General features: G+C 39.3%; 1 protein-coding gene across 10 annotated transcripts in view; it reads left to right on the top strand.

The window, feature by feature from the left end:
* Window positions 1-14,775, top strand: part of cadpsb (Ca2+-dependent activator protein for secretion b) — a 70,108-nt gene that overhangs the window by 23,964 nt on the left and 31,369 nt on the right. For all 10 annotated transcript variants that reach the window (XM_056436614.1, XM_056436611.1, XM_056436615.1 and 7 more), the window contains exons 2-6: window positions 1,877-1,990; window positions 3,340-3,672; window positions 11,620-11,700; window positions 11,990-12,223; window positions 13,589-13,710. In XM_056436614.1, coding sequence (XP_056292589.1) covers window positions 1,877-1,990; window positions 3,340-3,672; window positions 11,620-11,700; window positions 11,990-12,223; window positions 13,589-13,710 — 884 coding nt within the window. The remainder of the gene's footprint in view (window positions 1-1,876; window positions 1,991-3,339; window positions 3,673-11,619; window positions 11,701-11,989; window positions 12,224-13,588; window positions 13,711-14,775) is intronic.

Genomic DNA, 14,775 nt, shown 5'->3' with positions numbered 1-14,775 from the left:
TTATCGCGAACCTAGCTATTGCAAATAAGAATACACCTGAAAATTTGAAGCAGAAGCACTCTGATGTTGTTGATGTGCTGTTAAGTGCATCTTTTATGTTTGGACATTAAGTGGTACATCATCCTGAGAGTCACTCACATGCAGCAATCGTGAATCAGCTAAAGTGGGAGTGGCTTTTTGGTGAAATGATTTGTGAGGCTTTTTATTATTTTTTATTATCAGTGACAGAGAGATAGGGAGAGGTCCTCATTGCTAACCTCTTGTGTGTTTGTCTAGTTTGTAAGCATTTGTATTTTTATGCATTATATATTATTATGTATTTATTATAATAAATTAATTATTAATTCATATTATTATATAATAATTATTAGATCAAACTTAGGCCCTTTCACTTTGGATGTGATAGATACATCGCATGTTTCTGAACTTTACTGAAGTACTATGGAATTGCCCCTAATACACATGTTAGTGGTACTCTTCTATCTTACTCCTACACCAAAGTCTGCCTCTTTCAATGATCGGCTGACCGCAGGAAGATAAACACGTTACCAGCAGGTGATTGTGCTTGTTCGATATGCACAACAACTTCAATCGGGTTGTTAATCTCTTTACGGTTAGGTCACTGATTCATGTTTAGCGTGTTAGCCTGCTGACTCAACACAAAGTACAGATTTAAAGCTCTAATTTATTCATTTACCTTGTCAGGCATGTGGGTCAGAATTCGACATGACAAAATCTACTTTTACTTTGACCAATACAAATAGTTTTATATTCTGCATTTGCGCTCATCAAATACAATCAAAGATCAACGTTTGTGAGTATGAGAGTGAAAAGCTGGGTAGAGCAGCTTTGAGTGCGCGATCAGTACGGTACTACACTTGCGCAACTCTCAATAGAGTTGAGATGGAAGCTGGCTCACTCCTTAGCTACTTCTATCATCTGCTGCAAAAAATTTAATTATTTTTTACTTTTGTGAGTTGTGAGTTGCTAGGCAATAGGGTATTCCATAGTATTTGTTGAGACAAGTGGTGGATGAATCGACCAATCAACAGATCGACATTACCATGTCTGGAGCGATGCGGCTAGCATGGCAAAGAAAAAGTGTGACCTCTCATCACTTCTGTTTTGTTGTGGCTGTTATAACAATTTATTTTCCCCTTAACTCTCAAAGCATTACTTTTGGGACATTAATTTGTAGATTAGAATCTGACAAGTCTGGTCACCTCTCCTGCTTGTGATAATTATAGACAGGATCTCAAAGCACAGCTGGCCTGGATTTTACCTGGCTGTGTGATATTATGGTGCCGCCTCGTCTATTTTTCTCAGTTCAGATCATAGAGGGAGTATCTAACTGGAAGATATCAGTTATCTTTAAAAAAAATCCATGACAGTGGTAAAAATAATTGAAAGATTGACTTCCGTTAAGGGCCGTAATGCAGGGTGTGTATCATAATGTGAGTGGTAAAGAAGGAGCTGAGTTAAATCAAAGCTCTCAATTAAACAGTTCATTTCAGTTCCTACTCACCTGGAGTCAGAATCGCATGATTGAAAGAATGAGACTGTGGATACAATCACGTGAGAAGAGATTCCTGGTTTCACTCTTATGATTATCACAAGGACCTCTGAGAATTGGAGGACCTTGTTATTGAGCTGGTACTTCTTCGCATTAGGAGACAATTGATCTGGTTCAGGTACTTAGTAGGAATATTTCCTTGCCACCTACTTGCAGTGGTATGGGCTGCTCTGCTCGCCCAGAATAAGTAATTAGAAATGGGTGGATATTATTGTTATTTCAATGAATGTCTTCTTGTTTAGACACATTTTCCTACCCTGACTCTAATGCCAAGGTGAACTCTGTTTGCCCTTGCTTCTACAGATTACCAAGCAGCAGCTTCAGCAGACCAAGGATCGTTTCCAGGCCTTCCTCAATGGAGATACGCAGATTGTGGCGGATGAGGCATTCATCAATGCTGTGCAGAGCTACAACGAGGTTCTAACACGCCATAACCACAGCAGCACAGTCATAACAATGTTGTTATCCAAGTGCAGCGACATGACTCTTTCAAATGAACGACTGAATATGAAACACATTATTCATATTTGTGTCCAATTTTGGAGATTTCAAAAGAATGGAGTTGAATATTTATTATTGAATAATATCTAGAATTTATTTTCACATATTTGATGTACAGTATGTGTTATTGCAAGGTCACCATATCCTCTGAATCACCACTGCAGAAGATTTACAACCAGAAATGACCAGCTTTCAGTCTAAAAAGTAAAAAAAGCACTGACAGTTCTCCTGCAATTTCATGTCAAAATGCTTCCATTCAGATGCCTGAGTGGTAAAATGGTGGCTGAAGCTTTTCCCTGCACAGATTATGAGTCAGAGCTTGTAGTTGACACAGGCATCTTTTCCAACCTCACTATTTAATCTGCAGAGGAAAAAGTAATTATTACCATGCAGACAGTACAAAAGGCATTGCAGATAGCAGGATAGGAAATACATATATAGACTGCCATGGCAGTTAATTAAAGTATGGCCTGTATGTGACAGAGATTTATTTTATTTTGTGATATATATTTAATGTTAATGTTAAATATACTATGATTTAAAACTTAATACTTACACCTGAATGCATTCAGGCATATTTTTCAACCTTTGATTGTGGCTCTCAAGACAATCATGGATTGTTGTAATTATATTTATGATTGTGCTTGTTTATCACTACAAAGTCCGTAAATATGTTGTGAAACATAACATGATTGGAAAACCTTAAAAATGTTGGGCAAAAATTCTTACTAAATGTTGTGGTATGCAAATTAAACCTGTTGTTAATCTCTAGGAAATACACCAAATGACCAGGGTAATGTACCACTGTACTGAACTGTTTCAGGACTGTATTCGCTGCTTTTTAGCCATAATGGATGCTAAGAACAAAATGTGACTTTTGAAGTGACAAAGCAGTCAGCTCTGATGGCTACTTCGCTTGATGCTGTGACAATATAGCCTCGTCGGTCTCTGTCCCTGTTAGGCTGTCATTAGCAGGAGGTAGAATACAGCTTTGCTGAGTAACAACTTTACATGTCACTGATTTTGCAAATCAGAATTAACAAGAACAGTTTTCTTAGCTGACGAAGACAGACATTTAGTGTTTGAGTCAGAACGTGACATAATAGCAGAATAACTCCTATGCACTAATCTACTATAAATATGAGTCAGTTTAGGAGTCTTGATCTAACAAATCATTAACAACCATTTGAAAAAGTGCTTCATTTGATGGATCATTATTTGTCTCACATAACTGTAATCCTTGACATCGGTGTTTCACAATGTAGGTGTTCCTGAAGAGTGACCGTGTGGCTAAGATGGTCCAGAGTGGCGGCTTCTCGGCCAATGATTTCAGGGAAGTGTTCAAGAGGCACATCGAGAAGCGTGTACGCAGCCTTCCAGAGATTGATGGTCTGAGCAAGGAGACGGTGCTCAGCTCCTGGATGGCCAAGTTTGACACCATCTACCGCGGCGACGAGGATCCACGCAAGGCACAGCAACGCATGACTGCCAGCGCGGCGTCTGAGCTCATCCTCAGCAAGGACCAGCTGTACGAGATGTTCCAGGTTATACTCGGCATAAAAAAGTTTGAGCACCAGCTGCTTTATCAAGCCTGTCAGGTAAGATCTTAAGCCCATGTGATACGTCTCAGAAAGTTTTAACATCCGGCTAAATTATTTATAGATATATTTAATGTCAAATGATGGTAGAGATGCCATTATAAGGATTATTTTCACACATAAGATCATTCTAAACTGTCGATAAGTTACACTCTACACTATGAATGTTAACGTTTTAAATGTTTTGTATATTAAATACTTTCCTATTTTTATTTGAATATAGTTACATCGCTTTTCTTTTCACTTCAACAAGACCACATCATTTTCTTCCTGGCTCCAGTAGTGGTCGTAATGATATCATTGAACTGAAGTGGACGGGTTAAGGTTTAATGACCTTCGTGTTCAACAGATCATTTCAAATGTGAATTAGTCATTCATGATGTTTAATCAAGCAAAAGTAATGATTAGCTGGCTCCAGCTTCTTTAAAGTGAGCATTTGCTGCTTTTTATTTTATAGATGATTTAAATTTGAATATCTTAATTTTTTTACGTGTCTAAAGTTAACCCAAGACTAATGTTTAAGTTGGACATGAGATCTCTTATCTACTAAACTTCCAGATTTGAAAACAATTCACCAAATGTACCTGATCTTTGCAATTCTTCCTCAGCCCAATTGTGAAAACACAACATTTTGGTTTATGTGAAGAAAACAATTTGGTATTAGGCACATAGAATCACCCTATTAGCAAAATATGTCAACGAAAATCCATTAAATGTGATGCTTAATGAGAAAAATGCTCAACATAATAACCCTTTCATCATGTGATTTGGTTTTGTAACTTAATGATAATAATAACCATTTAATGACTCTAGGAGGTGTATGTTTATTTATTAGTATTTGCTATATACAACATGTCGTTGTTGTTGCGTTGAATGGACATGTTTTCTAATTAAATATGTCTCCTCAAGATGTATCTCCTGATACCAGGCCAGCAATAGTTCATTGTAGGAGAGATATGTTGAGATTGCAGGTGGATAATAGTGGACACAGGGGGCTCGTGTCAGACATAACTCTCCTTCCCTCGCTGTCCTCACTGCTTTACTGCTCTTCTGGGAATGCTGAAAGCAACACTAATGTATTCTTTCTTCAGGAGGTTGATTAAAAGTCTGGATTTGGGGGAAGGCTCGACAGATTTACATCTGCTCATCATTTAATGCATAATAAAACCTACCTCCATATTTCATTGAGATCTAACGGGCGTACCGCTTGGAAGCCAGTGAGTTTTAAAATACTGAATTTAGTTAGACCATGTGTCATCCTTCTTTCAACAGTTGCTAATATGCTGTATACATCTGCGCAGATGACACAAGGTGCTGTCAAACAAATTGGATTGTTCAGTAGGCTTCACATGTCTCTGTAGGCAAAGATCAATAGGGGCACTGTTCTGCAGTGTTTATTCGTTAGATGCTTCTAACGCTGAGCTGCAATACATCGCCATGGCCTCCAAATCCACTGTGTATGTTTCCTTCAAAACCTTTGAAGATGCTTCACCTAGTTTTTCGTATTGTGCTGGAAGCAGAGTTGTTAGTATCCGGTCAGAATTATGCATGCAGAACATAATAGAACAGATCCCACTAAAAAATAAAGAGCTACTAAATAATAATAATAATAATAATAATAATAATAATAATAACTTGAATTATATAGCACCTTTAAAAACAGGATTTACAAAGTTCTCTACAGAGAAACAAGGAAAAACATAATGTCAATAACAACTAAACATTTCAGAAAATACAGGAGGCAAAAGAGACCATGCCATATAGGCAAAGAATACAAGAATGGAATAGAAAACTACAAGTACAAAATAAAAAAGAACAGACAAAATAAATAAGGAGAACCAAAGATGGTAAGCTAAAGAACATTTCACAATACAGAAACATAAAGGCTCATATGCTGCAGAAATGTGTACGTACAAATACCTAAGTGAGAATGGGTCATGGATTTAGGTCATCGTTGTGGAAAGGGGGCGTAATTGTTTTCCATTCCATTATCCAAACCGCTTATCCTATTCAGGGGGGTTGGGGCGCTAGAGCCGATCCGAGCTGTCATTGGTCGCCAGTTTATCGCACAACCTTTCACATTCACAGCTATGGGACATTTGGAGTCTACAATTAACCTGAGCTGCATGTATTTTGACTGTGGGAGGAAGCTGGAGAACCTGGAGGGAACCCACGCTGCCACAGGGAGAAATTGTAAACTCCACACAGAACGGCCACTCGGGATCGTGCTCCTCTTGCTGTGAGGTGACAGTGCGAGCCACTACACCAACGTGCAGCCCCGTATTTGTTTTAAATTGATTATTCATACACCTTTATGTGAGAGAGAGAATCAAGATTTATATGTTCACTTCAGCTGCTCTTCCGGCGTTCTTGGAGTTCTCGCGCTGTTTCTGTCTTGTCTCGTTTGCTGTTGTAATGAATACATCAGACTGTACTGATGTTGACCAATGTCAGTAAGCAAGCAGCAGTCATATATTTCCCTGTACTAAAGGATAAATTCCTCACTAAAAAGAAGATTCAGCAATCCAGTCAGCATGGGCTCAGGGCTGCTGGGATTCGATGAAAGTGTTCCATGGATTGGCTCATTCAGGGGCCACTACTGTTTAACGGTTATTGCAGAGGATTTGCATTTTTTTGCGGTTACATCCAAATAGCAGAAAAGAAGCACTGGTCTCTTTCATTCTCATGCTGAAGCAAGAGCAGCCCCTGGAATTGACTAGCAGACTGATTAGAATGGTTGAGCCGGTGGCTGCACCAGCCGGAGTCTGAGCATATCGACTCCCTGATGGCTGCAGTTATTTAGCTGTGGTGACACCAAGCATGACCAAACTGTAAAATGTGTTGCAAAGCAGTTTTTCTAAACCATAATTGTCAAACGATATTAATAGAATCATGTTGTGTTCACTCTCCGCTATTAATGTTGCCAAATAGGCTACATAGATTTCCTAGAATAAAAAAAACGAAAATGTGTTTTTTTGAACCTGGCTGTGGTCAAGTTTATTCTTAGGAAAGTAAGACAAGCTGGAAATGCAGGCTGTCTATCCTCTAGAGCATTAACAAATGTGTTTTGTATCCCTCAAATCCTTTAACTAAAATATATTAGCTATACACACAATTTGATTAAAGCACAAACAGTTGTTCAGTGTATATCCGACACTGCATGACATTTAAACCGGTTCTTATTAAACTTAGCTCAAGGATTTATGATCATTCCTCTGATAAAGCTTTCTAAGCTCTAGTGTGCTTCACAAGCAATGAAAGACTAAATGAAGTGAAAATGAAAGTAATTACATTTGCAAAAACATGTCATTGTTGGTCCTTTTCGGGGAGAGATTTTAAATGTTCTATTTCATTTGCGACAGTTCAGATCCTTTTCTTGATTATTTGACAGTAAAGCAAGGAGATATTTCAACTGAATATTTGTTTCCTGTGGTAATGGTAATAGCAGCTATGGTTAGAGCTGCAATTGAAATATTTTCATTAAAACATATTTTACAATTATTACGAAATCCTCAAAACCAGTGAATGTTTGGCATTTTTGCAATCTTTTTGATTATTTAAGTATTAAGTATTTGATTAACTTGTTGTTCTCCTTCGACCTATAAATTATTGAACAAGTTGTTTCAGCTTATACACTGCTTACAGGTTCCAAGCTGATCAATGTTTTAATAATTGATATTTATTCACATCAGTGGACTCTCACTAACTGATTAGATTCCTGCAGTTTGTGAGTGAAAGTAGGGTTGGCACACCCCCCCGACTGACAGACCATACTCAAATATGCTTTCCCGGCTTTAAAGGAGACCCATATCCTCTCCCCTCTTTAATTTGTCTTGTCAGCGTCTGTTAGTTGGGAAATGAAGCCTGAGCTCTTCCTGGTTTAGCCTGTGGCTGATATAATTGCATAATAGAGCCTCTTCACTGCACACAGGATTGGGAGAGGATGAAAGCATTTCCTATGCCTGCCCATCCAACACTTAAGCTGACAAAGCAGTGGTGCTGAAACGCCGGGTGAAGCTTGACTGCACCCTTGTGGTTTGGAATCTGGACAAAAATACAAAAAATATGCCCTTGATAAAGATGTCCCACTAGCAGCCCCCCCTCCCTCAATTTAGATGATACCTTTTTTAAATATCATCTGGAAATTAAGATGGTGAGAGGGGAAAAAAACAGTAAAGTTGTGGGCTGTAAAACGCAAACAATATTATGTAGAGCTGGAGGTCTGGTTATATAATTTCCCCATATGAGTGACTCCCTTCACAAAACAAATAGTAATCTAATATAAAATAACTGATACGTTTAGCTTTCAACAAGATCAAAAGCCAAAATAAACCAAATCTCTGCGCTAGACCTAAGAGAAGTTGATTAAGAAGTAGGAGGTTGAGCTGGAGAATTATTCACAGCATCCACTCATTAATGCATTTTCTAATTAGCATGTCGCTACACCCGCACAAGAGAAGCGTTCTTTCACAGTGCACACTTCTTCTTTTTTATCACACATATACAGAGACGCAGTCTGAATATAGACCAGCTGCTTCAATTCCTCCAGGTCGCATCCAGCTTAGTTCTAGCTCTGTCCGCCCAGCCTTTGTTCTCTTCAAGAAACCGCCCCAGGCCGGCTGTGTTATCTGCTGCTAATGTCCCAGCATACACCTGGGTATCTGTCTTCAGCTGTGCTGTTAACTACCCGCCTGCGTCTGCTCCATTACCTTTAACCTGCTGTCAGCATGGAACACATTGAGGCAGTGTCATCTTTATTTAGCTGCAGTGTTGCTGTCAGCTTCAGTAATGCAGAGCGAAACTTACATTTCAGCCTTTTATATGGGATTGCCTTTTCCCCTATATCATGCCTGTGGACCATTGACAACAGTGACCTTTCAGTCGTTGTAGGCTTGATAAGATTGGGGTGCTGTGGGGCTCAGTGTGGGGGTGGCTATTCCAGTAGTTCACACAGACACTGACCTCCAGCTCTACTTCCTCCCACAGCCATGACCATCTTTGCTTTTCACTGCTGTCAAGAGAGAGATAGGAGTAGTAGAAGAAACCCATCCCCCTTCAAATCACATGCTTCAAAGTCACTCCTCTCATGTTAGCCATTTTGCCGACGAGCTGCAATCTGTACATGTCACAATGACCAAGATTATCTGATGCTGCAGTATTCAGTTTTGCTGAGGTATTGCAGTCTCGAAAATGTGGGTCTGTTGTGTTTTGTTGGGAGAGGGTACCAGATGATAGGCTACCTTAAAAATGATACCTTAAAAATGCAGTGTCAGACACGACTAGCCAAGCTGCTGGATTTCCAGGCATGGCAGTGACAGTTCTTTTGGAATTGCACGAGTCAGATGTTGCTGGCACCGCAGTCCAAGAGTGCCCAGAGCTTGAGTGTGTTGACAGGCAGCACAGATCACCAGCAGCAGGAGTAAAGGACACATTCAGGGCGAACACAGCTCAGGCAGGAATGCAATGAGTATAAGTCATAGTTCTGGTTGCGGGGAAATCTGTTTTTTGGCTATTGGACATGACGATGAAAAAACTCATGCGTGTGTGACTTTCTACCACAGGACGCTCACCACTGTAAAAGTGTCAATGAGTGGCAGAACAGTTCTGAGTACCACTGTGCTGCAAGTGCAGGCATTCTGCTGCAGCTGGTGGCAATGTCTGATTATGTGCTCTACTAAACAGGAACTCTGGGTTATGTAGCAGGGTGGCTGTTTAGTGGCCGGCACTGGCAACACACTAGACTTGATGGTTCACACTGACTGTCCTCCCTTTAAGATGCCATCTGGCTGACATCATTTCATCATGTTCACATCAGTGAACAGAATCAATTACAGAAAGGAAAATTCCATATCAGCAAAATATATAGATTTAAGAAAGCCAAGATTTCGACAGAATTGTTTTCTACTGCTTGTGATCATGATTTTTCCTTTTTGTCTTTAGCACTCTATCTTTGTGACTTTTATGTTTCGTCCATTTTTTTGTGTTACTTGATCACAGCCCCCCTTTTTTCTCCCTGTCTCCAGTTAACGGCTGCACTGTGACTTCAGCTCATTCTCTTAGAGAAAGGATTGCTGGAAGGGGCAGAGAATCAATACAGTAAAGCCTGAAAGACAAGGCCTGTTAATGTAATAGGTGTGGGTGAAATACCATAAGGCATAGAGAGGTCAGCTTTGGCATGCGTCCCAGCAGCAGAAGACAAGAGGAGTTCCGGCCGTTGTGTCAGGTGGTCATTTGGAGACACCAAGTAGCTGTGTAGAGATGATTCTCCTTCATGAGAATGATGTCAGGTTGTTTGCTTGTATATATTCAGTTGATCGGTTAGGTGAACTTACAGATCACCATTGATAGTAAATGTAGAGAACACCATGACCATCATTTTAAATGCAGCTTACATCTTTTTTTTAAAGAGTTCTTGAAATATAAATTTATTATTACTGCTGCTTTGTATTGAAAAATGAAGATTTAACATGTTTTACACATTGCACTGATTAGTTTAGTTAGTATTGTGCTTGCATTGAAACTCACACTGGTCTGCAACTCCCTGTGTGTCTGTGTGTGTATTCTTAATGCTAGAAAGTGATGAAGTCCAAACAGAAACAAATGTAATTATATATAGTGGGTGACTTTCAGTACATGTCGTCTAGCAATTGCAAGTGAGACAAGGGGGATATTATTTCTCATTGAAAACGTGCACAACACCGTTGTGTGGAGAGGTTTGTGACTCCCCAGGTATAACTGTGCTGCAGGTACTATGTCTCAATTTGGTTCCTGACCTCATAAAGCAAATGGTGAATGGTGAGTCACAACGTCACATTTGACAAGAATGAGACGTTTTGGCCGAGAGAATAACTGAAGAGGTGAAGCACACTGAAGCAGAAAGCAGGAGAGAGACATCAGCCCTCAGCCCTCTCTTCTATTTCCTTATGTCAGCTAATATAAAACTGTCATTTATTATTATTGATGTAAGAGAGTCATGAATGTCTCTGCTTTTCTATACTTCAGGGCAAAAACTAGGATGACCACTTTTTTTCATGGAGCTGATATGCAGGCAGTTTTCAAATACTAAAACTGGTTTTATATATTTACTACTCGTTTTATCTCAATGTGCTATACTAGTTTGGAATCCCTCATTCAAGTCAAAGCTTTTTTACAGCCTCTCTCTTTTTAATGTTTTAATTTTGTGGATTGAAATAAAAAAAATAAAAGGAACAATTCCAAATGCTTGAAACTTTCAGAAAGACCTCTCCACAAACCGTGGTCCGTTCAAGGTCTCTATGGTGACGGCAGCATGGTTCCTACGAGGAATTAGTGAAATTACTTTTGATTTTCATGTGTGATTTTCTATTCATGTGCGCTGCCACACCATGCTGCTATGATTGCAGCCCGTTAGGACAAATTGAAGCTCTAATTAGCTTTTTTATGTCCTGCTGTATAGCATTCGTCATCATTTCCAATGTCAATGAGCACCTTCGGGTGTATGGTTGGTCACATTTGCTGAAACAAGATTGTTAATTTGCTGTAGCTTAGATATCTGTCATTTAAATTCTGCTATACCTCACGCTTGCTTTAAATGGGTACTCCATCGATATACATATCACGGTGTGTTTCGAGGTCTTGGGTTATGCTACTGCATATGTAGAGCATGTTGTGGCTCCAGAGAGAGCTGCACACAATCAGATACGTTGGGGCTGAAGACTTACAACCTGACCTCTTAATGATTTTATTTACGATGTAAGATTGAAAGTGCATCATAACAAATCTTAGAAATCATGTTAACAATGATATATGCAAATAGCATGTATGTGTCATGTTTAAGGATTTCTTGGATTTCTCATCTTTCATGGTAAAATAATTGATGATAGGAGTTGTAGATGACCTTTGCCACTGACCCCTGACTGTATTAAGTATCGCTGTGCTCTTAATGTGACTTCTGTTTTTTATCAATAGTTGGACAACTTGGATGAGCAGGCTGCACAGATCAGAAGAGAGCTGGATGGCCGTCTTCAGATGGCGGACCAGATTGCTAGGGTCAGTCAGAATCTGCGGGGCACTCTCTAATATGCGTTGTTATATAGTTAGTATGTCACTATTATGGTGTAACATCACAGTGGGAGCTTCCACCAACAGAAAGACATTTTACAATTTCTAAGAATTTACAAATTGTACTATGTGTCATTTATACTACATTTGATATCATCATCTAAAAAAGAGAGACCTGTATATCTTTAATATTTTGGAAAACGTTTATATTTATTGCATCATTGCTAATTGCCATCTTGACTGTGATTGTTTGCTGAGCCTTCTCTGTATTCAACAGGGTGGTAAGTTCCCCAAATTTGTGTCTAAAGAAATGGAGGCCATGTTTATCGAGGAGCTCAAGTCCTCTGTGAATCAGCTGATGGCCAATCTGGAGAGCATGCCTGTGTCCAAGGGAGGAGAGTTCAAACTCCAGAAGCTCAAACGGGGACACAATACCTCCATCATCGACATGGGTCAGGAGGACGAGAACACGCTCTCCAAGTCTGATGTGGTTCTGTCCTTCACTTTGGAGGTAAAGTGCATGAGGCTAATATGAATGTATAGTAAAATGTATGTCAAAACTTTTGTTCACTTTGACATCTCTAGATTCCTAACAATAGCCAGAGCAAACATTATTTCATTACAATATCTAAACTCAATGAAAAACTACAGCTGCCTGTGCCTAAACCACAACACATAAATCAGAGCCGTCGTCGAGTACTAAGTATAGAAACTGACAGCCATCCTGTCTCAGGGGGTTGAACAGACACGATGTGCAGAACAGGCTGGCAAACACACAACACAAACTTTCACCAGCTCCTTAATGGGGAATGTGACTCATCTTGTTATCAGCTTGTCTGAGATGAGCTATCACCACAATGCAGCTCGCCATCACACCTCATTCCTTATGATGCTGTGCTATTTCAGAATCAGGAAGTACATAATGTGCAAGAAATGGAGAACCGCTTCGTTCCTTTACAAAGAAATGGGCACAACCTTTATATTATAATATCAAGCCTGTGAGTGGTGGGTTTCTGTACTCTGACAGAAGCCAATCGAGTCATTTAATTGAAGACAGACGACAGACATACTCTAAAGTCAAGGGTGGGTAACCGAATGAAAGAGCAGAGAAGGGTGTGTGTTAAACTAACTCTGCTCTCCCGGTTCCTGATCTGAACCCTGGGTGTAGATTTAAGTCCGTGATCAAACTTCATATATTCAGAGTAATGAGACGCCTCGTCCAACGTGGGATGAGCAATGCATTTGAATGCAAACATAATTTGTGATATTTGTATTATAATGTACAGAGATTGTTGTAATAGTCCTAAGAAAACTAAAACAAAATTACATTTAAAATGTCATCTCATTATTTCAATGGCATAGTAGATAGACTTACATATACACACATATTTATGATATGTTTTTAAGTAAGGGGGCCAACCCAGTGTGCTGGACTGATAAACAGCGACAGTCAAATAAAATATATTGGCACCATTAAGACATCGGTGGATGTGGTTGACATTCTCATTCAAAATGGAAGCGTTATCCTGACAGCAGCACATATTTCTGTCACACTAGAAATATACAGTCCCAATATAATAGTTACCCCTGGCACTGTTTTGACTATCTTGTATTCACTGAGTGATTACAGACTACTTGCAAGAGCATGCCTACAAGCAGTTTCAGTGATAAAAAGTTGAACTTTACAGGAGTAATGGGTGTTATTGTATTGGTTGTTTTATTAATATGAGGGCTACGGGTATTACTGTTAATAGTGATTGTGGCAGGGATGGTATTGCTAAAATATTTATCATGTGCCGCTTTCACATCTTGCTGCCCTGTTTCAAGAGATGAATCTCTCGTCTCCAACCTTCACTGAGGTGTCTGTGCTTCTCAGGTGGTGATCATGGAAGTGGTGGGGCTGAAGTCTCTGGCCCCCAATAGGATCGTCTACTGCACCATGGAGGTGGAGGGAGGCGAGAAACTCCAGACCGACCAAGCAGAAGCATCCAAGCCAACGTAAGGGCCTGAGGGTGCATGTGGACATTATGCAATTTCATCCAAAATCGAATCAGCCGTCTATTGTTGATTGAGGATTGCTGCTGTTTCAGACAACAACTCTTTTACAGAATTGTGATTAAGAATATGCAAATGTAGTTTTATTGAATTCCACTAGGGAAAAGAAAAGAAAGAATATCAGCCCCACATGCTATCAATGACATTGTTTGATGTTGATAATGTCCATTTATGTTTGTGTTTGGCATCAGTTCTGTTGTTGAGACATCTAGTGATTCCACTACTGATGTCATTTACAGGCTTGTTTTAATTATTCATTTCATTTCAAGGGAAAATGTAATTTCAATCATTTGAATTATCTTTTCAAAAATTCAACAATAATCGTTTTAAACTTGCACAGTTGAGATTGTGCTCTGTCTTTTTATTGATCTGGTGCCTCCTTTGAATTGCTTTAGATGTCTTGAGAAAAATCCTCTTTCAAGAGATTAGAGCAAATCTATATTGCCAAACTGCATCTCCGGGGGTTCTTGGTTGCATGAAGACATTTCCAGTGGTCTCGCATGTGTTCTACGTGGTTAATGCACCTTTAAAAGCACTTTTAGACACTCTATTTAAAATGAAAGGGACAGTAAAACTTACAATTGACTCATTTTCTTGTATGAATTGTTTGGTCCAGAGCTCTTATAGTTGAACTAAACCTTTTACCTGCACCTTCCCTTTATGAAATACATGCAACTACAGTGATACAAACAATGTATAGGTAGATTGGAAATTGGTTTTGCACTTTAATGGACCATAATGGCAAACCCTCTAAACCTGTGGGAAAGTTAAAACCTGTTCTATGTCTGTTTTGTTAAGCTGCTTTAGTCATTTATGATTTACAGCTGAACCCCAAAAAATATTTGATTGCGTTATTTCAGACTCAGCTGACTAAGTTGTGAAAATGTATTGTTAAATCCCACAGTATGTTGGCATAGTTTGTAAATTCCCTTTCTTTCTTTTGGAGTCCCAGCGGTTTGCATGTATTCTAAAATAAGGTGTTACCTAATTCTTTGTTATTCGAGACCA

This window comes from Pseudoliparis swirei, chromosome 18, assembly GCF_029220125.1.
Source record: "Pseudoliparis swirei isolate HS2019 ecotype Mariana Trench chromosome 18, NWPU_hadal_v1, whole genome shotgun sequence".
Classification (NCBI taxonomy): domain Eukaryota; kingdom Metazoa; phylum Chordata; class Actinopteri; order Perciformes; family Liparidae; genus Pseudoliparis; species Pseudoliparis swirei.
Note: the sequence above shows the minus strand (reverse complement) of the source record. Positions and strands in the feature narration are given on the sequence as shown.